We start from the raw sequence: 27588 nt of genomic DNA on the forward strand, positions 1-27588 counted from the left end.
TCTGTCTCCATTTGTCCTAGAAAACCAACCCTCTCTGAGTTAGCCGAGTGTGCCTCACCCGTATGGCTGACTCACACTTTACAGGATGTTTGTCACCCACTGTCTCGTGCTCTGGCCAATCTGTTCCCTCTTCTTAAACCTGTAGTTTCAGGTGATGGTCACTCAGTAGCCTGGACACACACATGCTCAGTCCACAAGCAGCCGTCACAGTGCTGACATCTGTTGTTCTTTCACTCCCAATGGGTTATTACTGTGTGGGAGTATCCCCCAGCTGTGAGTGCGTGCGTGTGTGTGTGTCTTTAAATGGTATGACTGGATATTGGCTTTGTCTGCCCTCTCATGAATCCTGACCTCATTGCTCAGCGGTAGAAGCATGCATCACTGTAGGCCCTCCACCTGTCAATCATTTCTCAGTTTCACATTCCCCACATTCCACCCAGACCACTAGCTCCACCACACCTCACACACTGCACTCCGCTACCGCGCTCTCTCCCCACGCACACAGGACGCATGCTTTGATCGATCACATGGAACAGACACATTCTCACACACACACACACACACACAGCAAGACTGGTGAGTTCCTCATGAGTTTCAGCTCTGGAATGGACTTGGAGATGAGTGGACTGAAGTGTATTCTATAGGTGAGCCACTGATTGCTTTAACCCTTAACACAATCTGTAGACTTGTCTTGTCAAAATGTGTCAACCTCTCTTCCTCTCTATCACGCAAATGTAAACATTGATTCAGTTCGGCTTCAGATTCACTGTCATCTTTCCCTTCATCCTTCATTTCCCGTTGCCTCCCTCTCTTCTCCTCAGGAGTCCCTCTCTGGAGTGGCTGTGTGCCCTGGTTGTCATGGTGACCTGCTCTTATCCCAACAAAGAGGAAAAGGCGGTAGAGCCAGAACAAATTGGACTGAGCACACAAACACACATACAGCCTAACTCAGCACAGAGCACACATTCTCACGTGGTCTGTACAGCAAAGTATCCGTCTCCACACTAGCCTCGGCTTCTGGGAAAGATGCCGCGGGGCGCCGGCAATTAGGGCGCGCCCAATTAAAACGTGAGATGTTACGTGCGTTACGCGGAGTCACAGCTCTTATCTGGGAAACATTTAAGAGAGAGGCCTCATATTGTGTCTGAGCTGTCATCCACATGGAACTACAGACAGCAGCTGGTGGAGGCTGACTGGGTTAACCCAGACTGGAGACTTTGCTGCGTTATTCTATCCAAAACGTTTACACACAGGGTACCCTCTGTATGAAGACTGATACAGATACATGCCGGAACCAAATTTTGATCAAATCTGTGCTCCCTGGAAACAACAAACTGACTTGGTGACGAGTTGCTGTCTGATGATTTGACCCCCACGTCATTCCTAATGGGGGACACGGCTCGTCTCTATTTATTTGCGGGGTTATGTCAGGTGAGAGTTATCACAGACATGTATTATGCAGTGTCGTCTCATTGTTTGCCAAGTGTACATTAACCTTTCTCGATCTGGATGCAATCTCCATATTCATGCATCGCTTCAGATGCACGTGAATTTTTGCTCGTTTTTGTTTTGTAGTAGCCTATAGTGAAGAGTAGTGTAGGATAATAGTCTACTATAGATATACAGTCGATTTAAAGTTTACTCAGTTTTAAACATACATTTCATTTGCATTTACAAATGTTTATCCTGAATTATATGAAAGGTGCATTTATTATCTCGTTCCCTGTCAGATGGTCTACCTGTCATGTGTGCAGTGGTCACAGCCTGTTGTGGTTGAGGTTGTGTTTGGTCACTTCCCTTCCGGTCCAGATCCTGATCTCTACCTGGTCAACTTCAAGACCATGAGCAACCACACGGTTTGAACCCCAATTAAAACAATCAGAAATGGAGCAAGTTTGCTGTGAATAGGTATTGTGAATTGGGATTTAAAAGTTGGTTGTGACATCTCGACTTCTGTCCCGTCCTTTGTAGGAGTGGTTGGAACCCGTGCATCGCACATCATGTTCACCTGAATGCAGGACATTTCTACGATTGGCTGGGGACCCAGGAGGATATGACATCACACTTAAAGCCATCCGACACAATGCTTCAGTAGCAACCAAGACCTTTCACATTGGTAAGACTGGCCTCCTACCCAGGATTCCCAGGACCAAAAAGGACAACAAACTATAGTGATGTTACCACCATCTTATATGTATGTAAACAGACCCTCTGTCCTACACCCTCTGTCTCCTGCTTCCTGTTTGTAGACCCAGCGCCCCTTTCATCCCTGCAGGCAGACACCACCACCACCACCGCTCTGCTCACCTGCACGCTGCAGACAGGACACACACTCACCACGCTCAGTCTACACGACACCAGCTCTCTGACCAGCACACACACCTGTCAGACGCAACCCTCAGGAACACGCTGCCGGTACGCAGTGACAGGTTTACAGGCCGGGACGCGCTATGGCGTCCGAGCGAGGGTGACCACCTCTCTTCCCGCCCTCAACATCACCTCAACACAGAGACTTCACGTCGACATCGAAACAGGTACAGCGCACAAACATCTGTCCGTCTGTGTTTGGGTCATCCATTTTCTGAACATCTATCTATGAGCTGTTCATCATGTCTGTCATCAGCCAAGTGTCCCATTGGCTGGCTGGCTAGCGGGCGGAGTTGCTACAGCATAAGGAGGAGGGGTTTGGTGTGGGTTCGCGCCCAGAGCGCGTGCAGGGGCGTGGCTGGAGGAGTTCACCTTGCTGACCTCAAAACCCAGGAGGATCTCCTCTTCATGTCCACGCACCTGCTTACCCACAATTCACTGCTGCTGCTGTGGACGGCACTCAATGATCGAAAGGTAAAGTAGCACAAATTCCACTCACTCCACCCAGCTCTATCCGGCAGATAAGGCTAACACATCAAGCTTGTACCTGCAGCGTTGAAGTCATTGTAGGATCCAGAGATTTACAGTAAACTGTGTCAGCATGACAGTGTTTACTTTAAAAACACATGAATCCCAGAGCCAGCATGTGTGCTCACTCCTTAAAGGGGAGGTGTGTTTTTGGATCAGCTAAAGGGGATGAAAATGGAGGCTTGTTGCAAAGCGAGTGTAATTAAGCACTAATTAAGCAGAGGAGAGTTAGAAGTTTCTAGAAGAATACAGCCAGTGTGTTTTTGTTGTTGGTTATCATCACATTCTTCCATACAGGAAGAGGGTGACCCTCGCTGGTCCGATGGCTCCGTCTACAACCTGACCAACGAGGTGACATCATCACTGCTGTCCAATCAGACGGACTGCTTTGCCCTCCAGAGGAATGCCACAGGGCCAGGCTACTTCCTAACACCATTCTTCTGTGGCATATCTCTCCCTTTCATCTGCCACCACCAGAGTAATTACACCCTGAGGTCACACCCCTATCAGTGTTCTCTTGGAGGATTTGATCATTTGAACCTTTCCTGCTGTAAACACCTGCTGTTTTGACAAAGGCCGCACAGGATTTCAGACACATACTGTGGCTGTGTCTCTCTTCCTCAGTCCCTCCAGTCCCTCCCTCGTTCTCCTTTGAGGTGGTGCAGGTGACCGAGAGAGCGGCGGAGCTCAGCTGGGGTGACCTCTCTCCTCTGAACGCCAGCCCTCAGTCTGTCCCCCAGGTCTGCGTGCAGTACGAAGAGGAGGACGGGGGCGGAGAGAGGACGGAGGAAGAGGGGGATGGGAAGGAGGGGACGGGGAGGAGTGTCGGCAGCAGGGTGGGAGGTGTGCGTGTCCCTGTGTCTCTGTCAGCCAGAGGGGCTAACGTGACGGGTCTGGCTCCAGGGAGGCTCTACTCTGTCTCCCTCACAGCCTCGGATCAGGCTGGAGCCTCCTGGAGCCTGGGACGCACACACACTGTACACACCAGTACGTCTACACGCACACGAGCACACACACGTTCACTCAACCACTCGCTCAGTCACTCACTCACGTACAAAAAATGAATTTATTTCGATTTTTTTTGGTTTTGTTGTTGAATTGCTCTGGTGATGTTTACACGTGTAAATCACCCGCAGGGCCCCTCCCTCCACAGAATGTCTCTGTGGGAAACATCACAACCAATCAGATCACGGTTCATTGGGTTGCCCCCGAGTCCCAGCATGCAGAGCGTTGGAAGGTCATAGTTCGCTGGGTGGACATGTCCTCAGGACAGGAGAGGGTTGAGGGAGTCCACAACGTATCCAGGAGATCTGGGATTGGTGGACGACAGACATACTCTGCTGTGATTGGACAGCTGGAGTCGTTCAGGAAGTACAAGGTCGGAGTTCACACCGTCACAGAGGGCGGGGTGGAGAGCTGTGGAGATACATCTCTGATACGCACTGGTGAGAAAGGTTGTGTTTTGTTCATGTGCACAATGTGACCTATACAAAAATACCCAGTACCAGCTATCAGAGTGAAGCCATGTGTGACTTGTCGCATATCTTCCTATCAGCACTGAGGCCCCCAAGTCACCTGACTGTGTCAAGTCGAGATGGAAACCTCACCGTGTGCTGGACCCCCCCGCCAGACGAACAGCCTGATGGGTATGAAATCACGGCACAGCCCGGCGACGGTATAGACCCAAGCCCTCTCTGGGTCAACCGCTCCAGCCCCTATGCACTGTGGGAAGACGAGTCCGTGTGCGAGGTCGTCGTGGGCCCCCTCACCCCAGGTCAGACCTACGAGGTGGGGCTGGTGTCGGTAAAGGAGAGGAGCAGGAGCCTGGAGATCAGCACTCGTCACACCACAGGTAAGAGACGGTCTCTCTTTGTCTGTGTGTACTGCTCGAGTTGGACTGGAACGTTCTCCCCCCCCCCCCCGTGTTTGTGTTCAGAGCCGTGTGCGGTGCCGCTAGCTGTCCCTCTCTCCGTGGGCAGTGACTCCGTGGTCGTGTTCGTGCGGCCGCCACACCTCGGCCTGTTTGACGGCGTCAAGGTATGTGCGTGCGAAGGGACGTGTGACGGGGGATGCGGGGGGAGAGGGTGTGAGGAGGTGTGCGAGGGGTCTCCCTTCACCCCGGACACACACAACGTAACCCTTGGCAACCTAAGTCCCGGAGTGGAGTACCAACTGAGTGTGTACGCAACTAGCGAAGGCCAGATGAGCCCTCCCTACCATCCACCACACTCGATCAGGACATGTGAGTTACTGACCGCACACACTCGCTTACTAAACACATACGCATGGAGGATGAGGTTTACGTGTGGTGTGTGTGTGTGTGTGTGTGTGTGTTTATGTGTGTAGGTTTAGCCCCTCCCAGCAGTGTGAGAGAGGGAGAGGTGACAGTGTCGTCTATAGAGCTGCAGTGGGACCCAGCACCAGGACACGGCCACACCTATGAGGTCATCTGTTTGGACTGTGATCACACCTTCAAGGTGAGCTGTGGCCAATGAGAAGACGTCCTTTCTAACGAGAAGCTATTGCCTGCAGTTTTTTATTTGGGGTATATTTTGCGCTTATTTTTGCTGTCTGTGTGTCTGTGTGTTATAGGTGTTAAAAGTGTCAGATCAGAGGGCAGTGTTTACAAGTCTAACACCAGGCAGACTGTATCACTTCAGAGTACGGACAGAGAAGGAGAGATTTACAGACAGCCCCGCTGTTACCTTCAACATTACAGCAGGTACACGCTCGCACACACACCTTGGTAATTCCATACAACTTTACTCCCCCTTGCTTCCCCCAGTTCAGCTTCCCCCTTCCCCCTCTCCCCTCCCCTCTTGTCCTCCCCCCTCCTCCTCCCCTCAGCCCCCAGTCCAGTGGAGGTGGTGGTGCTCAGTAAAACGACAACTTCAGTGACGCTCGTCTGGGGGACGGCCAGGGGAGTGGTCACCGGATACATCCTGTCCATCAAAAACCTAACCTCCAATCAACAGCTAAACCTCACATCCCTGGGGCATAGGTAAATGGGGGGGGGGGGGGGGGGGGGGGGGGGGCTGTGCCTCTTCCATTAATTGTAAATAGCGGGATAAGTTATCCCTTATTTCTCAGCATGAGAAATGGTTCAAATGTGTGAGAAATACAAGGTGTTGCGTGAGAGTGTGAGAAATGGCTGAAATGTGTGAGTCTCCCGGCCAATGCCCTGATCAAATGCAATATGCTAAAAACAAAATCTGAAAAAACATACCCGGCAATATATTTGAGGATAATTTATTATTTGTGATGAAACTGTTTCAACTATGTGAGGCTGCCAAATGTCACCATTCCCTCTTGCACCAAGTAAGGACAATGAGAAGAGAACCCTGTTTAATTCTATCACTCTTAAGTGTTTTGAAGTGTAATTAAGAAGCAACAAATGTGTGTTGTTGGCTATGCTTTTCAACCTATGCAATCTTCTTAAATAGTAAGTATGCAAACATAGGTTTGGAGGTGATATGGTAAAAAAATGCCCTCGCTGCAGCTACCGTGAGCGCACCTCACAAGTTCCCCAGAAATGGTACCCTTTCTAGTTATTCACCACAGTTCTTGAACATATCATTATTCCACAGTAACAAGGCTGTGGGTGTGTTCCTGAGCACTGTGGGCGTGTTCCTGAGCACTGTGGGCGTGTTCCTGAGCACTGTGGGCGTGTTCCTGAGCACTGTGGGCGTGTTCCTGAGCACTGTGGGCGTGTTCCTGAGCACTGTGGGCTGCCTGTGGTGACATGTTGCCCCTGTGTTCATGTCCCGCAGGTTTGAAGACCTGGCCCCTGGTCGCTACTACACTCTACAAGTTAGTAGCACCAATGGAGAGAGGAGGAGTAACCCTGCTACTGTCAACATCAGCACCAGTGAGTGGAGCAGAGCACAGACCTCATACACACATAGGCATGAATATGGAACATTCTTGCCATTGCCAGCAGCAGTAGTAAGTTATTTGTCAAAGTCATATGCTTGGAATGCAGTCCAAGTATGCTAGATTGTATCAGGAGCTTCAATAAGTTAATGCTCAATGCAATGTTTATTTAGGGTGAAACACATGCAAGATTGGTAACTCATTTCAAGGTCATAATAAAAAGTAAATTTTATTTGTTAAATGATTGGATTTTATCACCTACTTTCAATCAGGATTTTACAGCATACTTCCTCCTGTTAAATTTAAGCAATAAGCCCCAAAAGGCTGTGTTTTGCGCTGATTTTAGAACAGGTAAGGGGAGTTGAAAACCCCCTTACCTGTTCTAAAATCAGCGTAAAACACAGACTCGCGGGGCTTATTGGTTTTCTAAAACTGTTACTACAAATATTTGACGTCACAATCAAGGATGGGGACAACCAGTTTTGGAATGTAAATAAAATATGTAGATACACGTTGTCAGGTCGAGAGGTAGCCTACTGTCACGGCGAGAGGTGGGGTAGGACCCAAATGCAGGAGAGTCTGCAAACATGGCATCAACACAAAAGATTCATTCCGCAAAAACAGGAACCTAAATACACAGAACCAAACAAGACTCAGGTGGACACAATGAAACTAACGAGACTGAAACCACTGAACGAGACACAGGTGAAGATAATATGGCAGGGAAAAACCAAAACAGGGGGGCACGGCTGTGGCCGTGACACACGTTGTTTGAAAAAGAGAAACCAAGGATGATTGTGGATTGGTTGAGTATTAAATGGAAGCTGCTGATTGGTAGTTGTGTCCAGTTCCAGAAGTCCCTCAGGAAGTGATGCTGATTGAACAGGGCGTGACCTCTGTGTTTGTGAGCTGGAGGCCACCACCAGGGGAAGTAAAGGGGTACAAGGTAGGACTCCCCCATCCTCACCCAGAGATGGAATGACCCACAGACTATCACGCTCGTACAATTCTGTCAATTGGCAGACTTGAACCATCCACACAAGGTTATGTTAAGCCATCCAATGGCATTTATGCTTGCATTGGAATTACCAGCAGTGTCAAATGTCTCAGCTTACTGCATGCAGAATGCTCTCTTTATACTGTACGAAACGCCACCCACACACACACACAGAACGAGTTCTTTATGAGAGGAAGCAGGCCGTGTGGGTCAGGTTCCACACTCACCTGTGGACGTCCAGCAAGCACACTCGCTGCTGGTCGCCTAGCAACTCTCATCAGTGCAGCACAGCTTTGGTTACTGGCCCTTTAAAGATGCATGACCCCCCCAGAGTCATGGCCAGGAAGAATGACCAAGCACTATGCCCACACACACACCAGTCATAAAAGACTAATTGATCGACAACAAAGAAAAAAGTTGAATAGATGGAGTCACTGTGGGGCAGTTACTGAGAGAAACTCTGACCAAATGACTCAAAATGTATTCACTCAGTGTGAATGTGTCTGTTGTATGTGTGTGTCTGTCTGTCTGTCCTCCTCAGCTGTCTTTTGGCCTGGTGGGGAACAGGATGTTGTGGCGTGAGTTGGTTGTCCAGGGTACCAGTTTAGAGATTGGGGATTTGACCCCAGGGTCAGACTATGGCCTCAGTATTCAAACCCTACTGGAGTCAGACTCCAGCCAACCTGTCAGCAGAGACTTCTACACGCGTAAGACACACACACACGCACACACTCTCCCTTCTTCATAAGGCTCCATGTGTTTGTACTAAAGTGTGTGTGTGTGTGTTGTGCTGAAGGTCCTGCAGGTGTGTGCTCCATCTCCCTCCTGCATGTTAACTCCTCGTGTGCCGTGCTGAGCTGGGACACTGCCATTGGTCACTTTGACTTCCACAGAGTGACCTCGGCCGAGGGCGCCGACACGCGCACGCTGAACGTCTCCAGGGAGGAGACGGTCGCCACGTTGACTGCGTTGCGGGCCGGCTGTAGCTACAACGTGAGCGTGGAGCGAGTGAGGCGAGGGGTGGCAGGGGCCGCGGCCTCTCTGACCGTGACCACGAGTACGTGACCACACATGAACCATCACGCCACGTAGCCACTCCCGTACCGACCCTCTGGTTCTCTCTCTCTCTCTCCACTTAGTTCCTCTCCTTCTCTCTCTCCTTCCCTCAGTTCCAGAGCGTGTGCGAGGTGTCCGTGTGGTGAGTGTGTCGGCTCGGGCCTTCTCTCTGCGCTGGGAGAAGTCTGAGGGCTGTGTGGATCAGTACCACGTCAGCCTGCAGCCTAGCCAAGGAAGGGTTTCTGTGTACCCCACACCCTCGGGAGACATCCAGGTATTCTGTATTGGTTCGCTGTGCACACATACATATAAACTCTTCCAAAAAAGTTTGGAAACGTTATTTCCGTTGATTATTCCTCCCCTTCGATAATACCGATTGGTATTGTATTTTATGTCGTTGGAAAGCCTGTATCGTGGAATGAGCAACACGGCTAACCGTGTGGGTGGCGGCCCCCAAAAATGTGCCAGAATTCCCTGCAATATTCTTCTGTTGGTATTCACTCTCGTTTTGAGCTTCAAGTGGGGGAGGGCTGTACGTGCCAGAGTGACCAACGCAAACATGTTGGATGACTTGCGACAAATCCTGGTTGAGGAATGGGATGCCATCCCACAGCAGTGTGTGACCAGGCTGGTGACCAGCATGAGGAGTAGGTGCCAAGCTGTTGTGGCTGCGTATGGATCTTCCACACGCTACTGAGGTCCCTGACAGTGTCAAATGAATCAAGTGGGAGTCAGGTGGCTAAGCGGTTAGGGAATCGGGCTAGTAATCAGAAGGTTGCCGGATTGATTCCCGGCCGTGCAAATGACGTTGTGTCCTTGGGCAAGGCACTTCACCCTACTTGCCTCGGGGAATGTCCCTGTACTTACTGTAAGTTGTTCTGGATAAGAGTGTCTGCTAAATGACTAAGTGTAAAAATGGCCAATATGTGTTGTTTTTTCCTTATTACTGTAGGAGAGTGCAATTATCCAATCCACCAAGCAACTCAAAATGAGAGTGAATACCAACAGAAGAATATTGCAGGGGATTTGGGCACATTTTATTGGGCCGCTACCCACACGGTTAGCTATGTTGCTCATTCCACGAATGCACCATCCTTACAAGTTGTACCTCGTTGTAAATGTGACTTATCAGGCTTTCCAACGATATAAAATACATTACCAATTGGCATTATTGAAGGGGAGGAATAATCGACCGAAATAATGTTTCCGAATTTTTTTGAGGGGTTTACATACTTACACATTCACAGACCATTAAACATGTGATGTTATCAGCACCAGAGTAAACCAGAGAAGTACTTCAGCTACTGTTGACCTCCATGAGTTATGAAGATAACGTAGACACACCATCATACAGTAGATAACGACACACACACACACACACAAACACAATATAAATACTGGGCACACATATACACACTTACTCCTCCTGTACCCTAAAGACCCGCCCCTTAGCTGCTCTCCTCGGCTGCCAGGTGTCCGATACCCCCCAACGTAACCTTACACACACACGTACGCACAAACACACACAAACACAAACATACACAGGGGTTGAGTAATAGAGCTCATTATTTATTAGGTAGGCCTCCTGAGCTCAAGTCTGAATGATTCATTTGCTGAAGCTGCTCTCTCTGGAGAGATAGGGAAACAGAGGGGAGAGTGTTAGCCTTGTGCTAATACAGGACCCATTGCCCTGCAATTTGCTAACTCTAACTGGCTAACTACTGAACTCTGGATTACTTTTGGGCCGCAGCAGCCTGACTCTAACTCTACCATCGCTAACTAGCTAAAGCCTGCTGGAACTGGATTTCATTCAATTGAACAAATTGGATTAACCCATACTTGGTTGACGTGACCCTGGAAGCACCCCGATCTCCAGGCCTCTGTAACCCCAACCTGCTGCCTCAAACTCTGGCTTACAACCCTAGCGCGGCTAACCAGCTAACACCAGCATGGCTCTTTTTCTCACCTTGCTCCTTACCCTCTGTCTGAGACACACATACATACAGGTAAGAGTGTTCTCCACTATTCCACTTCTCTCTCTCTCTCTCTCTCTCTCTCTCTCTCTCTCTCTCTCTCTCTCTCTCTCTCTCTCTCTCTCTCTCTCTCTCTCATTCCTTCACACACACACACTGAATATATGCAATACACACTATGTATTGTCAAGTATTGTCTGTCTTGTTAAAAGAGAGGTTAGAAGAGAATGTTAGCTCCATGGTCCTTTCCTTGACTTACCCTGTGGTCTTGTTGTGACAGTGTGGTCATGTTGTTGACAGGATGGTTGTGTTTTCCACCCTAGGCTAACGTGGTCAGTGTAAGTCCTGGAACCCAGTTCACGGTCACAGTGACGGCAGACTCTTCCTCCAACATAGGCCCTCCCGTCAGTCGCATAGTGAACACCAACTTGACAGGTGAGACACAAACACATACACACACACACACATAAATATACAAACACACACACAAGAGCTGCTCTGATCCTTACACAATACCCTCTTGACCAGTGGGCATGACTGGAGGGAAGTGACCACGGAGAAGATCAGATACATTCATGGATATTGGTAGTGAGATTAAGGACAGTGTTTCAACAACTATTTCTAGTCTATTCTATCCATGCGTGGGGCGTCTCTGGCCTCGTTTGTGGGAGAAGATGAAAGAGGCTAAGAGAGATGAGGTCAGAGGCGGTGCAGACAACATGCTTTTCAAGGAATGTTCTCCATACTTTTCGAAGAACTGTGATAAACAAAAAATACCCTATCCTGCCCCCTGCTGTATATAAAAGGTACTGTTTGTGTGTGTGTATGTGTGTGTGTGTGTTGCCTTCCTGTCTCTAAGTCCTCTGAGGTAACCTAACCCCAGGCTTTTGAGCAGGAGGAAGAATGGTGCTGCAGTGAATGTCTGTTAAATGCCACTGCTGTGTTAGAACTTATTCACCTGGTCCTGCTCTCTCTCTTTATCGCTCTGTCTTTCTCAATGTCAGTCTCTGTCTATCTCTTCTCCCTCTCGGCCTCTCTCTGCTCTCTCTCTCTCCTGGTTTCTCTCTCTCTTCTTTCTCTCTTCTTTCTCTCTTTCCTCTCTCTTTCAGTTTCTCTCTCTCTTCTCTCTCTCCTCTGTCTCTCTTTCTCTCTCTCTCTCTCTCTCTCTCTCTCTCTCTCTCTCTCTCTCTCTCTCTCTCTCTCTCTCTCTCTCTCTCTCTTTCTTTCTCTCACTCACTCACTCACTCACTCACTCACTCACTCACTCACTCACACTATCTCACACAGAATCAGAAGCAGACATCAGTTCTGCTTGGTCTCAACTGGTATTTCTGAAGTGATAGTACAACAGTCATATTATGCTTGCTACCCCCAATACGAAATTCTGAAAGTATTTCTGTTAGGTTGTCTCACCTCCCCTCCCATCTTCCCTCCTCTGTTCAACCTTCCTCCTTTGCTCCTCTCCTGTCCTCTCCAGTTCCCGGTGCTCCGTTAAAACTGGTGGGAGAGAGAGTGGGCTCCAATGGGCTTCTCCTGTCTTGGAGCATGCCTTCTGACACTGCCATCGTCGACAAATATGTCATCAGGTGATATTTGGAATGATGCCCAGAAGTGTGTTTGCATGATTTACATGGAGTCTGTTTCATAATCAAGCATTCCCCAGACCTTGTGCATCTTTCGGCCACAGCTTGTGTGATGCTAGTGATGGTTCTGTCTTCTTTAGGTACAAGGAGATGTGTCCTTATCCTGACCCCAGCTTCACACAGGTGAATGTAGGCCTGTATGTACCTGAGACCTTGCTCTCCAGCTTCACTCCTGGGTCCACCTACAATATCCAGGTACGGTGTGCAGCCAGACACACACACACACACACACATCATCACATCCAGGACCTGTACAATAGAGTGTGTGTTGCATGACAGTGAGTGTGTGAGTCTAATCAAGGCAGATGCCACAAACGGGGACTTCATTCTCTTGATCTGGTTGAATAATTGATTTAATTGAATAATTGATCAGGTAAACAGATCTATGGAAGGCTTGTGGCTCTTTTTTCCACTGACTGCTCTCCAATGTGACCACAGTTATTAGTTTTCGGAATTCATTAGCAATGGCACTGTTACACCCACCCACCCACCCACCCACCACCCCCTTGACCCATCAGGAAGTCATTTGGCCATCGTAGTGTTAAGATCAAAGAGTTGAGTGTCTGTTAGTCAGTCAGTACAGGATCCAACCCTGACTGCTACCTGTGCTGAGTCATAATGTTTTGAGTCTGTTTCTGTGACTTTTCCCTTCCCTCTCTTGTTCTCTCTCTCTCTCTCTCTCTCTCTCTCTCTCTCTCTCTCTCTCTCTCTCTCTCTCTCTCTCTCTCTCTCTCTCTCTCTCTCTCTCTCTCTCTCTCTCTCTCTCTCTCTCTCTCTCTCTCTCTCTCTCTCTCTCTCTCTCTCTCTCTCTCTCTCTCTCTCTGTCTTTCTCCCTTTCTCTATCTTTCCAGGTAGCAGGAGAAAACTCAGCAGGTGTTGGACCATTCAGCAAGTCTTTATACATAAAGACTGCTGAGGCCCGTGGGTATTCAAGCACAGCACGCTTCCAAATCCAGTCATGCACATTCTCACACATTAGTATCAAAATACCCAGTGTGTGTGTGTGTGTGTGTGTGTGTACGTGCACAGAATGTGTGCAGTTCTTCTCTGTGTTGTTGAATGACTGATGGAGTACGAGTAAAAGATCTGTGTCTTTGTTATGATGTGTGTGTGTGTGCGCGTGTGTGCAGAAAGTGTTCAATTCTTCTGTGCATTGTTAAATGACTGATGGGAGGTGAGTAAAAAGATCTCGGTTTTTGTTATAGTTCCTGTGTGTGTGTGTGTGTGTCCACGCGCACGTGTGTGTGTACAGAATGTGCGCCTCTTCTCTGCATAGTTTTATGTCTGATGGTGACAGAGACAAATATCTTCAATTGACATTTTAGGCTTTGTCTTAGCTCTGTGTTTGTTATACAGTTTGTTTGTATGTGCTTGTGTCTGGCAGCCCCTGGCCTGGTGAACAGATTAACTGCCTTTGCCGAGAACCACACCTTTGTATCAGTTACCTGGTACCTGCCCGAATTCATCAACGGTCTCATCACCAAGTTTGCGGTGAAAGCCAAACACGCTCGCACGGGTCAGACTGTCCGGACACTTGAGCTGAATGCTGAGGACATCATGACTGGAGCTCTACCACACTGCAACGTACGTCTCTCTCTACCCTCTCTCTCTCATTTTTCTCTCTCTCTCTCTCTCTCTCTCTCTCTCTCTCTCTCTCTCTCTCTCTCTCTCTCTCTCCCTCTCTCTCTCTCTCTCTATGTGAATTCAGTCTGTGTGTGTCTGCGTGTGTCTCAGGATGCAGCAGATATCCTGTCTCGTGGGACCCCCAGTCCGTCAGAGGTGACGGCCTCATCTCCCCCCATCACCCTGTCGGCCGTGCCCCCCGCCGCAGCCTGGAGCGTCCCCATCTCTGTGGGGGTGGACAAGCTCCGCCCCTACACCGCTTACGTCTTCGAGGTGTCCGCCTTCACTTCTGATGGGGAGGGGCAGATAGCCTCCACCATGGTCCGCATGCCGGAATCAGGTGCACACTGCTGGTTCTAAGACTACGTCCTAGGTCTGCCTACGGTGCTTGATACAGGGCATACTGTTTTATAGGAGTGAAGTTAGCGTTAGCAGGATGTGTTGAAGCTAACTAGGGTAAACCTGTGGACAGAGATCAGCCTAGTTATATAGCCTATAGCCAGCTGCTTTAAGATGTTCTCTGCCTGGTTGGCAATACCTAACTGGGCTGCTCCCATCTGAATATCTTCCCTTACAGCAACGCTGAAGGGTTGTTCAACATTGAAATCCTTGGTCATAATGTGTGTGTGTGCATGTTACAGCCCCTGAGGACCCTCCTCAAAACCTCTCTGTGTGGAACGTGACATCCAGGTCCATCTCTCTGTCCTGGGACGCTCCCTCCATCATCACAGGGAGGTTCTCCTACGTCGTCTACCTCTATGGACCCATAGGTACGCGCACGCACACACACACACACACACAAACGCATGGAAACATACTGTCAAGAAATGTATGGAAATGTCACACACCGTGTACCTTTTCCAATCCTGTGCGTTTCCAGGGTTAATCTTTGAAAACAGCACAGGAGACTTGAGGTTCATCTACTCTGGTCTGACCCCCTACACCAGCTACAGAGTGGATGTCAGGGCCAAGTCTGCAGGGGAAGTAGGTCCTGAGACACATAGAGATGTACTCACACCTGCTGAGGGTAAGAATACACACACACACACGCAGGGCTGTTTCTGTAGTACCTTTCATTGGTCACTTAAGGATACGTGTGTTTGTGACTTTGTTTGATTACCAGAAAACCCCACAAAGTTACTGTAATAAGCCCAAAAAAAGATGTGCCTTGTGAGGACATTTTATTGGTTCTCACAACCATTTCCATGTTTTGCTTAATGAAGGTTTAGGGTTAGAATTAGTGTGAGGGTTAGATTTGACATTAATAGTTGGTGTTGTAAGCTGACATTTAGGGTTCAGGTTAGGTTTCTTGATTAAGGGAGGGGTTAATGTTCAGATTAGGGGCCGGGCATGACAGGATTTGGAATGGGACTGAACTCTGAGTTCCCACCAGGATAGCTGTACACAAGATGTGTGCGTGCGTGCATGTGCGTGCGTGTGCGTAGCCCCCAGTGCCGTGCAGGATCTGAAAGCAGTGGCGGAGGACTCCGTGTCTGTGCGTGTGAGCTGGAGGATCCCAGGCCAGCCCAACGGCCTCATCACCCACTACAGGCTCCTGGTGCTGTCAGCTGGGACCCTGCTCCAGGACATCACCCTATACGGACAACAGGTACACCTGCTGCGTGGTCTGGCCTACGACGGCCGCTCATCTCATTGGAGATGACCTGGACGCTTTAAAACGAAATGTCATCACATTTGCTCAAATGTGTTTAAAGCGTCATTTAGACAGTCCAAAGTGTTCTCAGTCAGTGGTGCTTGTTGTTATCCAGTGGTAAGGTGAGTGCACAGTACTGTAGTAATACTGGGCTGCTTCCTCAGGACCTGAATGGGACTGGTCTCTATGGCAATGCGACACCACCCCTAAATGTCTACAACGACTCTCGACGGAGTAAGAGATCAGCTGACTTCAGCTTGACCTCCTCGCCTCCTGCCTTCACGGTCACGCTCTCCGACCGTGCGCCCCCGACCAGCATGGCTGTATCCAGCCTCACCCTCAGCGCTTCAACCATTCCTAACCACAGCCCCAGCCCTACCCCTGACCGCAGGGTCACTACAAGCTTCCTTACCAGTGCTACCAGTCGGCCCAGTATGGCGGCCGGAACTGGGACCAGCCCTAACTCCGCCTTCCCTCCGACTAGAATCTCTGTGACCTCCCCTTTCTCTGTGACCTCGGCACCCAAAACCACGCCCCCACCTTGGCTGACTAACCAACCACAGACCAGAGACATGACCTCATACCCCGTCAGCCCCGGTCAGCCACGCCTCTCCACTCGCGCTGCCGTCACAGGAAACGCAGACGTGCCGACTCACCCCTCCACACAGGCTGCCTCCACACTAACCTCGGGAGGTACCACAGCACTGTCCCTGCTCTGACCTCTGACCTGTCCCCTTTCACATGCCACCTCTGACCTGTCACCTCTCACATCCGACCTCTCACTTTCCACCTCCACCTGCTGCTGCTTTGCTTACTGATTACGTGGGCGCTCGACGACTGTGCCCCTCTGGTAGTGCATCATCTGTGTGTGTGTGTGTGTGTGTGTTCTCTAGGTGTGTTGCTGACAGAGAAACTGCTGGATATGTTGTTGGAGCAGCAGTCCCACCTGGTGACTGGACTGAGCCCCTTCACTGAGTACACCTTCACAGTGACCGCCGCTACTGTCATGGGGGAGGGCCCTTCCACACACACCACCGCGAAGACCCGCGAGCAGGGTGGGCACGCACACACGCATGCTAACTCTCTCACATACACACACACTAACTCACTTACACACACACACACACACACGAATACACACATATAGGAAATCATCCAGTGAGCCACATGTTATGTTTGTATCTCCATCATATATCTTTTATCTTTTATCAAAAGAGTGTGTTGGTGTGAGTGTGTTAAAGTGATTGTGTGTGCTGTTTTAGTACCCAGCTCAGTGGTGGGCGTGTCCTACCAGAACATTAGTTCCACCTCCATCCTGGTGCGCTGGTCTCCACCTCAGAGCCCTAACGGACTGATCACACACTACACCGTCTACGGCCTCAAGCTCTACAGCAACCAGGCACTGCAGCGAGTCACTCAAAACACCAGCATACTGCTCACAGGTAATAATGGATTCATTGAGCTTTTATCCAAAGCTGTGTACGGGGGGGATATTGAACCTGTAACCTCTTGTTCTGCAGTCAAATGCTCGACCACAGCTCTATCACCTAATCCTAGCCAGGTTGTATTGTTAGAATGTAGAGCGAGACTTAGATTGAGAGCTACTCACGTTCTCAGTCACTTCAGATACACACACGAATACACACTTGAATACACACTGATGGGTTTTGTCTGTGTGTGTGTGCTCCAGGCCTGGAGAAGTACACATGGTATAAATTGCGCGTGGCGGCGTCGACGGCAGTAGGAGAGAGCTCTTTGTCTGACAAAGACGACATCTTTGTGGTCACTCCGGAGGATGGTAAGACACACACACATACACACCCTCCTCTGCATAGAAACACATGCTTGACGTTTCACCTCGGACCCCCCTCCTCTCTCTGATACAGAGCCAGACTCCCCCCCTAGGAACCTGACCGTGGTAGAGACCACTCCCTCCACCGCCACTCTGGCCTGGTCCCCCCCAGTGAAGGCCAATGGGGTGATCCAACAGTACGAGGTCCTCTATGAGAACCAATCGTACTCTGCCATGCTGAACTCTTCCTCTGCCAGAGTGACTTTGAGCCAGCTGAAGCCGTCCTCCTACTACAACGTGTCTGTCAGGGCATACACACGCCATGGACACGGCAACCAGACCTCACTCCCCCTGCACATGTTGTCAGGGGAGGATGGTGAGTTCACACAAACACACACACGTTTCCTGTTATACACTTCACTGTGAAAACAAGCACAGTCATCAACATGTGCAAATAGGTGGACATTGTTTAACACCTATGTGTGTGTGTGTGTAATCCCCCCACCCCAGTTCCAGGCAGTGCTCCATACGACCTCTCCTACGTATCCGTCAGTCCCAGTGAGGTGAACGTGACCTGGAAGCCCCCCCTGGTACCCAACGGGGTCATCACACACTACAGCATGCAGCTGTGGAACTCCTCCCACTACCTCAACCTCACCTCCCCCACCAGCTACGCCACCATCACCCACCTGAGGAAGTACGCCCGCTACCGCCTCACCGTGCAGGCGCACACTCGCGTCGGCCCCGGGAACCAGACCAGCGATCCGCTCAACATCACCACCCTGGAGGATGGTGAGAGGGGGGTGATGAGGGAGGAGGGACTAGGGAGGAGAGCCCCGGGCTGGGCTCGGTTCTGAGGTTTCAGGTGCCTGGTGGATCTGGTTGACTTCTGGAGATTAGCTTTTCCTCAGTCTCCATCTCTCCCCTCCACTTCAGGATCCAGGTCAGGGTGCAGAGATTCAGCACCGTGCTGGAACACCACCAATAACCTTCTGTTTCTCCAGGTCCTGCTAGACAATGCTGTGTATATTACTGTCTCTCTTACAGGGGTGTCTGCTGGGTTGCATCATCTGAAATCGTGTGCAGTTTTCCTCACCAACTCATTGTTTTCTGTGTGGTGCTGTGTGTTGATGTGTTCCCTGAACTGACCAATAGGAAGTGTTTTTCCCCCCACATCACAGTCCCAGACACACCCCCTCAGTTCCTCCAGGCCAGGAAGTTGTCAGACTACCAGGTAGAGTTGTCATGGGAAGCTCCTCTAGAGGCCAACTCAGATATACTCTACTACTTGGTCAGAATCTGGTAAGAGACAGCGCCTATCGGCTTGTGTATGTGTGGGTGCGTTTGTATGCGTGTGTCTGCTGTTTTTTGGGATATCTATCTGCCAAAGATTGGTCCTAAACAACATTGATTCTGTGAAAGATAAAGAGTATTGTCATGACTCGTGTCAGGAATGAGACGTCAGAGCAGCGGCAGAACGTGACAGAGACTGTGGTGGTGATCGATGTGGACTCTGAGAGTCGCTACAACGCCTCTGTATCCAGCTGGACCCGGCTGGGGGACGGAGGCGTGCTCATATATATCAGCTTCACCACCACCGACACAGGTAACACACACACATATACACATACAGTATATACACACTAGTGCACAGTGCCTGTGATGCTGTCAGGGACGCACAGATTTCTGGAATTATAGACAGTGCAGTGCCCGTGATGCAGCTGGTGATTACTTATATTTATTTATATTTCTTTATCTTCTATTTAGCTACTTTCTATTTGAATGTATATCCCTTATGCCTGATACTGTATGCTAAGTGTGCAAACGCAACACAATAATTTCCCCTTTGGGATGAATAAAGTATTTCTGATTCTGATGAGTCACTCAGTGGCTTTGGTACTACACTTCTCAGATCACAATTGAAATTCTCAGAAGTACTTGTTCAACCTCCATATCATCTAGTCACTTAACATACTTATCATAAAAGCAAGTTCACTTTCTTTTTTTTAACCAAATTGTAAATGCTCTGTTACATTCATGCTAATCAATATGTGGTCTACAATCGTCTGCTGTTTCCTACACTATCAACTGCTTCTGTCATGTATATTGTTTCTCTGTTAAATAGTCTTATTACACCCACAAACGTCTAGATATTTAGATCATTACATAAGACATATAGCTCAATGGTTGAGCCTGTTGTCATAATTGTAGGCCTAATTCACCATACAGCGTTGCATGTACAGTTCTGCCTGGGGGCAGCTTGCTATGTTTACACGAACATCTGTATTTTATTCCTTTGTGCTATGCATTGCTGTAAAATAGTGTTGTATTCCTGCATTGCATCCACATAAATTAGACACAACAACTGAAAGAACATTGTTCCTGTCGTATGCCTGTTTGCTCGCTATATCCATGTCTCAAGAAACTGACAGGGAGGCTCAAGTGGTAGGATTAGTGTTCTCGTCCTTGTACCTTTTGCGGCTCATTTCAACACGGACAACCGGCCGAGGAGCATGTCTGAATCAGCCCGTTTCCGACCCCTGGGCACAAATGTTTGATGGGCCCCGAGCCAACATGGTTTGGTGATCAGGCTTTTAATCTTTCTTTAATGAATCAGACATAGCTTACTGAACATATACAGAATAGCTCTTATGCATTTTGGAGGGCACTGTACGGAACCATTGAAATGAACCATTACAATACAACTTGACTAAAAGCCTTCAACTTTAAGACTGAAATGAGGCCTGTTATTGTTAATGTACAGCTCTGTGCAGATACAGTAGCAAGGAATTGAATGAAAATCTCTGCGTCATCTCTGCTCACACATGCACTTACAGATACACACACGCAAATGCAGAACCGTAAACACAGTTATTAAGTATCCCTGTTTACTGTTTATGGACCTGAGTGTATGTTGAGACCCGTTGTCCCTGTTTGTCGTCACCCCCAGAGCCCTTTGACCCCCCTCAGAATGTGTCAGTGGTGAACGTGACCTCCTCTGCCGTCACTCTGCTGTGGAACCCCCCCACTCAGCCCAACGGCATCATCACTCACTACACCATACTATACATGGACAACACCACTGAGAAACAGCAGGTGAGCCTCACACAGGACTGGACTGTGTGGTCATTATATTCAGCGGTAATGGAGTGATCCCTCTCACCCTCTCTATCTCTATCTATCTCTGTACCTGCCTTTTTCTCTCTCTCTCTCTCTCTCTCTCTCTCTCTCTCTCTCTCTCGCTCTCTCTCTCTCTCTCTCTCTCTCTCTCTCTCTCTCTCGCTCTCTCTCTCTCTCTCTCTCTCTCTCTCTCTCTCTCTCTCTCTCTCTCTCTCTCTCTCTCTCTCGCTCTCTCTCTCTCTCTCTCTCTCTCTCTCTCTCTCTCGCTCTCGCTCTCGCTCTCGCTCTCGCTCTCGCTCTCGCTCTCGCTCTCGCTCTCGCTCTCTCTCTCTCTCTCTCTCTCTCTCTCTGTGTGTGTGTAGAGAACCCCAGTGTCTGTGCTGGCCCCTGGGCCCCTGGGCTGGCTGTACTCCTACCGCCTGTCTGGTCTGTTGGGCGGCAGTAACTACACTCTGTGGATGACCTCCAGCACCATACAGGGAGACGGAGGGGTCAGCAGCCCCCCCCTGACCATGCTCACTCCTGAGAACGGTGAGTCTCTCCCTCACACACAGACACTGAGCAGGACATGACAAGACTGACAAGCAAACCTGATTAGTCAGTTATACTGGACGAACACACACATTTACCCACACAGACCCACCTGACAGACCCAGAAACAAATCGATATGGGGAGAAAAAAGGGGGTCTCCGCAGTTTTTTCCCAAGCTCTTGATAAAATCACGTAAAAACTCTGCGATTTAAAGGTTTGTCTTTCTGCTTGTTAGTGGAAGGAGATAACTGTCAGTCAAACTGGCCCTTTTTGTCCTTCTGAGCTCATTGTAACTCAGAGACAACCAGTTTGTATTTCCTTTTACTGAACAGGGGGAAAATGTTATAGAAACCTGTGGTTCCAAAATAGCACAGTATTGTTTACTGAAGGATTGTAAGACTGCATTTCATAGCCTGAGTCTTGTTAAGTACTGCAGGCCTATGTTGTAATTAACGTATAAGAAATTCTGGTCCAGAAGTCAGCTAGCGAATATCAGACAACTAACGAGAAAAGCGAATATGTTTTCATCTTGAGGCTGCAATTATTATTTTACAAATGATCGCTTAGGTTTTTATGTGATTTTGGGAAAAAATGTGTAGACTGCACCCATGAGCAGCCGACTGTTTAGAACTCTTGTCTCTGTTTCTAACTACTGCCACTGACTGTGTGTCTCTGCCTGTGCTCCAGCCTCACTCAGCCAAGCCCCGGAGCTCCAGACCACCCTGCGTCTCGCGCCCAGCCAAGCCCAGCAGGGACTCACATCCCTGGGCTCAGACCCGCACACACCACCCCACTTTCCTCCACTCACCCTCTCTAGTGTAGAGGAGAAGGGGGCATGGTCAACCTTCTCTTCACTTTCCCTTTCTCTTGTGTTGGCTGATCCTCAACAACACTTCCTAAGGTGGGCAGGCTTAGGGACCAGGGGGGGGGCCAAGTGGATGAACGCAGGAAGTGGATGTGTTCGGGATGAGTATCGGCTCTTGTAAAATGTTCTGTTTAAAACGTTCTCAACTCGATCCTTCCTTTTGAAAAGTCTCCTTCCTCAACGTTTCCTGGTTCCACTGTATACATGTTTGTAATTATGAATCTTCCCAATATTCTGACTGTTTGACAATGATGATGATGATGATGATGACAATAATAATGATGACGATAAAGATCATTACTGCACAGTTTAATGGCATGTCTCTTCTCCTCAGAGCCCAGTGTGTGTTTGTTCCATGGCTCACTGTTGCTCATTTGCTGTTTACGTATACCTCCGTAGTACCAGTACAATATGCTGCTCAGTCCCAGAGAGTAACACCCCTCCCCTCCTCCCCCCAGTCCCCAGTGACCCGGTCCACAACCTGAGCGCCCAGATCTTCAGCTCCACCGCCATCATCGTCAGCTGGGACCCTCCCCAGGAGCCCAACGGACGCCCCTTCTACCTGCTCACCCTGGAGGAGGCAGGCCACATCCCCGGCCCCCCAGGACCCAACGCCGGCCCGCCCCCGGTCAACAAGACCATCACCAAGACGACCACAGACACCGTCTTCCTCTTCACCAAACTCAGGAAGTACTTCCCCTACGTGTTTACGGTTACTCCGGCAACCGAAGCCGGCCCGGCCCACAATCACACCAGCACGCTGCATCTGAGGACGGACGATGACAGTGAGCCCTCGATCCCACACACACACACATGCGTACACACATACACACACCCCTGACCCCCCCCCCCCTTCTCTCCAGTCCCTAGTTCTGCCCCAGTGCTGGTGTCCAGCAGGAATCTGTCCTCGTCTTCACTGTCTGTGGCGTGGCAGCGTCCCCTGGAGGCCAACGGGGAAATAACCGAGTACCTCGTCACTCTGTTTGGCCCCGGAGGGTCCAACACCACCCAGACCCCCAACACCACCCTCACCCTCACCCAGCTCCAGCCCTACACGCCCTACAACCTCTCCATCACCGCCGCGACGCGCAAGGGCTCGGGCCCTGCTCTCCTGCTGCTGCTGCACACTGACGAAGCAGGTCAGATCCCCACGGTCACCTTTGACCTCTGACCCCCCCCCTCTTGCCCACTAAATCGACCCCAAATCCCAAGCCTGATCCTGCCTAGTTGTCATCCTCCCTAATGTGTGTGTGTGTGTGTGTGTTTGTCTGTGTGTGGGTGTGTTTCAGGGCCGATGTCCCCTCCAAGGAATTTATCCATCTCTAACTATACAGCCTCCTCTGTGTGGCTCAGCTGGGAGCCCTCACTGGAGCCTAACGGAGTGGTCACACACTACGGCTTCAGGATCCACCAGCTCAACACACAGACAGTCTCATACCAGGTACCACACACACACACACACACACACACACACACACACACACACACACACACTGGGCCCAGACCACCAGTTCAACTAGGAATGGATTTCATGTAATTGTGTGTGCTCTTCTGTTGAAGGGTACCTCTTGTTTCAGCCGGCGCTTGTGTGTGTGTGTGTGTGTGTGTTAGAACTCCTCAGGTCCGTGGACGGCAGCCCATCTGGCAGGCTTCAGGCCCCACAGCTCCTATGAGATCAGTGTGTGCAGCTACACCAGAGTGGGCCATGGAGACCAGTTCAGCCTCGCTGTCTCCTTCACCACCAACGAGTCAGGTGACCAGCGACCACACTCTAGCAGGACCTCACGCATAGACCTCACACATACGAAAAATATCTCGGGACACATTTTGATTTGATACCTTTTGATTCCATCTTTCGATTGTGTGTGTGCGTGCTTTCTGTATGTGTGACTGTTTCCTGCATATGTGTGTGGGTACTCTGTACGTGTGTTTTCTGTTTCGTGTGCATCCCCAGTGTCCGATGCTGTGAGGAACCTCACGTGCTCAGGGGTGAGCTGGGACTCAGTCCAGCTGACCTGGGAACCCCCGACCAACCCCAACGGCCAGATCCTCTTCTACCAGATCCAGGTGGACTCGCACACACACTCCCTAACACACCAGGCTCCCGCAGCCCAGCACGTGGTGAGTGGCCTCCACCCGGATGAAGAATACACACTCACTGTGACGGCCGTCAACTCCGCTGGCCCTGGGGAAAAGATCAACTGCACTGCTGACACACACCCTGAGTCAGGTAGGGTTCCTGGACATGGATACTACTGCCTGGACCCTGTGGGTACTGTGTCCACCAGGGTCGGACTGGCTGTCGGACTGGCCGGTCAAACGGCCGCGGCATAATGCAAAAAATAAATAAATAAATATATATATATATATACATATAATAATAATATACGGCCATCGGCCGGTCTGAGTTTCAAAGTCCCGGGCCGTTTTTCAGGCCCAGTCCAGACCTGGTGTACACACTGCATCTTGCTGCGGGTGCTGCAGTTAATGGAGTGTGTGGTCCTTCATTACCTACTGCTCTATCCAGCCCTGCTTGTGTGGGAGCACTTTATCTACAGGACATCACTCTGCTGTGCTGTACGATGTCAAGTGAACTCGGGTTTTCTTCTCTCCTGGGTCTTCTTCTGCAGTTCCAGGCGTCCCTCGGTTCCTCAACGTGTCTGGGGTCACGCCCACGACTGTGACCCTACGCTGGGCTCCGCCCCTCTCCGCTTCGGGCATGCTCACTGCGTACCACATCACCGTGGAGCTTATTTCCACTACCTGCCAGTCAGAGGAGAGCTCCGGGACACACACGGCCCCCGGTGGTGAGCCTGGCCCCACTCTGGGCCCTGGCTGTGTGGATTCCAGGAAGGTGGTGCCTGTGAATGGTTCTGGTGGTTCTGGGGAGAACCCGAGCGTGACCCTCCAGTCTCTGGCCAAGTACAGGCAGTACCGCTTCAGAGTGGTGGCGCTGACAAACGCTGGGGAGGGGGAACCCACACCCTGGAGCTACACGCGCACACTGGCTGGAAGTAGGCACACACATACACACATACAAGAGTACAGGCAGTACACATTTCTAATTGTGCCAAAAATTCAGTCGAAATACACGACTGTGATTTAAAACTGTTCATTGTATTTACGTGTGTTTGTGTCTCTGTTTCTGCCTCTGTCTGTCCCTCTGCCTCTGTTTCTCCCTCTGTTTGTCCCTCTGCCTCTGTTTCTGCCTCTGTTTGTCCCTCTGCCTCTGTTTCTGCCTCTGTTTGTCCCTCTGCCTCTGTTTCTGCCTCTGTTTGTCCCTCTGCATCTGTTTCTCCCTCCAGAGCCGGACGCCCCTCCTCGTGCCCTGGCGGTGACCCCCACGTCCAACAGCCTCCGCATCCAATGGGACGCTCCCACTGTGCTCTCTGGCCCCACCTCCTATCTCATAGACATCTTTTCGGTGAGTCCTCACACACACAGAGTCCGGTCCCTCTCTCACAGACACGCACACCCTCGTGCATGACATCATATCTGGAGATGCAAATCAAGCTGTCGTTAATGGGTGTGGTCCTGTCTCAGGTGGATAGCATAGGGCTCAACCTCTCTCTGGTCCGAGCTCCCGAGGAGATGAGGACCCTGGTGGTGTCTAACTTGACGGCGTTCACTCGCTACGCTGTGACCGTGACCGCATTCACGGGGCTTGTGGTCGACGCTCGGACTGACGGGAAGGCGAGCCCGCCCCTAGTCATCCGAACTCTGGAGGAAGGTTAGAAGCAGACCCACACGCACAGACACACACACACACAAACACACACAGACACAGACACGCACACACACACACACACACACACAGGAGCGACTTTGAGGTCTGTGAGTGTTCACAACAGCAGCTCTCGGCTTGTTTATCTTCATGAAAGAATCTCGATATTGACTATATTATGTAGGCTCCTTTGAATCGGTCGATTCTTGAGATTACTCTCTGAAATAGTTCTCTCTTGCTCGCTCACTTTCATTTTATACCCTCTCTCCTTTTATAACCCTCTCTCCCTTCTATACCCCCTTCTCCCTTTCGCTCTTCCCTCCCTCCCTCCAACCCTCCCTCCCTCCCTCCAACCCTCCCTCCCTTCCTCCCTCCAACCCTCCCTCCCTCCCTCCCTCCCTCTCCTCCTTTACTCCCCCCAGAGCCCAGAGACCCCCCCACAAACGTGACCCTGCTGGTAATTCCAGAGGAAGTGACACGTGTGTTGGTGAACTTTGCTCCCCCTGAGAAGCCCAATGGGAACATTAGCTCCTACACAGCCCAGGTGTATAGCCAGGGTCAACTGCAGATGACCATCAATGACCTGGTTGTGGTCTACCACAAGAACCACACCATGACTGCTGTCATACATGGCCTGAAAGGAGGACTCAACTACAGCATACGGGTGAGGGACACACTCACCCACACACACACACACTCACACTCATACACACACGTACACAAACACACAGTCACACACGGACGCTCACAACTACACACATGAATACACATAAACACATACACGCAAACAGACATTCATGTATGGGCACACACAAACACACATGCGCGTGTGCGTCCATTCGGACACACACACATCTCTACACTGACTCACTGCACTGACCTCGGCAACTGACTGACGGCCACTTCCATGCTCCCCCCCCTCCCTCCCTCAGCAATGTCATTCCTTGTCCTCCGTCATCATTGTCAGTGCCTTTCTTTCATCCTCTCCCTTTCTTCTCCTCCATCTCTCTCTCTCTCTCTCTCTCTCTCTCTCTCTCTCTCTCTCTCTCTCTCTCTCTCTCTCTCTCTCTCTCTCTCTCTCTCTCTCTCTCTCTCTCTCTCTCTCTCTCTCTCTCTCTCTCTCTCTCTCTCTCTCTCTCTCTCTCTCTCTCTCTCTCTCTCTCTCTCTCTCTCTCTCTCTCTCTCTCTCTCTCTCTCTCTCTCTCTCTCTCTCTCTCTCTCCCTCTCTCCAGATAGCAGCAGTGAATGGAGCAGGCTTAAGCCCCCCAAGCCCAGAGGTGAAAATCACCACAGGGATCAAAGGTAGAGTGAGGCCCTGTTTAGATCCTGCCACGTCTCCACACTGCCTCCGAGCAGACCTGACACAGACCATGCTGACTGGCCCTCTGCTGACTCAGGGAGCCTTGCTTACTCAGTCATGTGTGGCATCATCCTATCTGACAAAAAATCTGCTTCTGTGTGTGTTTGTGTGTGTGTGTGTGTGTGTGTGTGTGTGTGTGTGTGTGTGTGTGTGTGTGCGTGTGTTTGTGTGTGGCTAAGCCCCTGCCAAGCCCGACAGAAGACCGCAGGCCATGGTGGACCGTTCTGGAGTTGCCATAGTAACCTCCAGGAGCATCAGCATCATCATGCCCCACTGTTACTATAGCGATGACAATGGTCCAATCAGTAGGATCCAGGTCATTGTGGCAGAGTCAGGTGGTATGTTGTCACACTCATTCATTTATGTAATTTGACAGTACTGTGTCTGATCACATCATACTCAAACAAGCATACACAAAATGAGAGATGGTCAGAAACACATAGATGTTCAAATGAAGCAAAGTGGCGAGGGGGATTTGAAC

General features: G+C 50.2%; 1 protein-coding gene across 1 annotated transcript in view; it reads left to right on the forward strand.

The window, feature by feature from the left end:
* The first annotated feature begins 1386 nt into the window (after window positions 1-1386).
* ptprq (protein tyrosine phosphatase receptor type Q) overlaps window positions 1387-27588 on the forward strand; it is a 30585-nt gene continuing 4383 nt past the window's right edge. The window contains exons 1-48 of the mRNA XM_084671817.1: window positions 1387-1431; window positions 1755-1856; window positions 1972-2116; window positions 2250-2534; window positions 2624-2841; window positions 3193-3373; window positions 3520-3882; window positions 4032-4340; window positions 4451-4747; window positions 4832-5137; window positions 5242-5372; window positions 5488-5617; window positions 5743-5896; window positions 6666-6763; window positions 7617-7714; window positions 8307-8472; window positions 8562-8822; window positions 8935-9095; window positions 11118-11229; window positions 12272-12380; window positions 12518-12632; window positions 13289-13358; window positions 13822-14021; window positions 14172-14400; window positions 14702-14830; window positions 14941-15087; window positions 15506-15669; window positions 15879-16407; window positions 16569-16769; window positions 16977-17156; window positions 17405-17512; window positions 17601-17882; window positions 18017-18298; window positions 18688-18808; window positions 18958-19112; window positions 20457-20602; window positions 20989-21157; window positions 22482-22808; window positions 22887-23162; window positions 23313-23464; window positions 23635-23776; window positions 23978-24253; window positions 24654-25037; window positions 25329-25447; window positions 25567-25753; window positions 26170-26411; window positions 26980-27049; window positions 27287-27445. Of these exons, the coding sequence (XP_084527943.1) occupies window positions 1387-1431; window positions 1755-1856; window positions 1972-2116; window positions 2250-2534; window positions 2624-2841; window positions 3193-3373; window positions 3520-3882; window positions 4032-4340; window positions 4451-4747; window positions 4832-5137; window positions 5242-5372; window positions 5488-5617; window positions 5743-5896; window positions 6666-6763; window positions 7617-7714; window positions 8307-8472; window positions 8562-8822; window positions 8935-9095; window positions 11118-11229; window positions 12272-12380; window positions 12518-12632; window positions 13289-13358; window positions 13822-14021; window positions 14172-14400; window positions 14702-14830; window positions 14941-15087; window positions 15506-15669; window positions 15879-16407; window positions 16569-16769; window positions 16977-17156; window positions 17405-17512; window positions 17601-17882; window positions 18017-18298; window positions 18688-18808; window positions 18958-19112; window positions 20457-20602; window positions 20989-21157; window positions 22482-22808; window positions 22887-23162; window positions 23313-23464; window positions 23635-23776; window positions 23978-24253; window positions 24654-25037; window positions 25329-25447; window positions 25567-25753; window positions 26170-26411; window positions 26980-27049; window positions 27287-27445 (9232 nt within the window). The remainder of the gene's footprint in view (window positions 1432-1754; window positions 1857-1971; window positions 2117-2249; window positions 2535-2623; window positions 2842-3192; window positions 3374-3519; window positions 3883-4031; window positions 4341-4450; window positions 4748-4831; window positions 5138-5241; window positions 5373-5487; window positions 5618-5742; window positions 5897-6665; window positions 6764-7616; window positions 7715-8306; window positions 8473-8561; window positions 8823-8934; window positions 9096-11117; window positions 11230-12271; window positions 12381-12517; window positions 12633-13288; window positions 13359-13821; window positions 14022-14171; window positions 14401-14701; window positions 14831-14940; window positions 15088-15505; window positions 15670-15878; window positions 16408-16568; window positions 16770-16976; window positions 17157-17404; window positions 17513-17600; window positions 17883-18016; window positions 18299-18687; window positions 18809-18957; window positions 19113-20456; window positions 20603-20988; window positions 21158-22481; window positions 22809-22886; window positions 23163-23312; window positions 23465-23634; window positions 23777-23977; window positions 24254-24653; window positions 25038-25328; window positions 25448-25566; window positions 25754-26169; window positions 26412-26979; window positions 27050-27286; window positions 27446-27588) is intronic.

Source organism: Hypomesus nipponensis, chromosome 14 (genome assembly GCF_054491055.1).
Source record: "Hypomesus nipponensis isolate SF chromosome 14, ASM5449105v1, whole genome shotgun sequence".
Lineage (NCBI taxonomy): Eukaryota > Metazoa > Chordata > Actinopteri > Osmeriformes > Osmeridae > Hypomesus > Hypomesus nipponensis.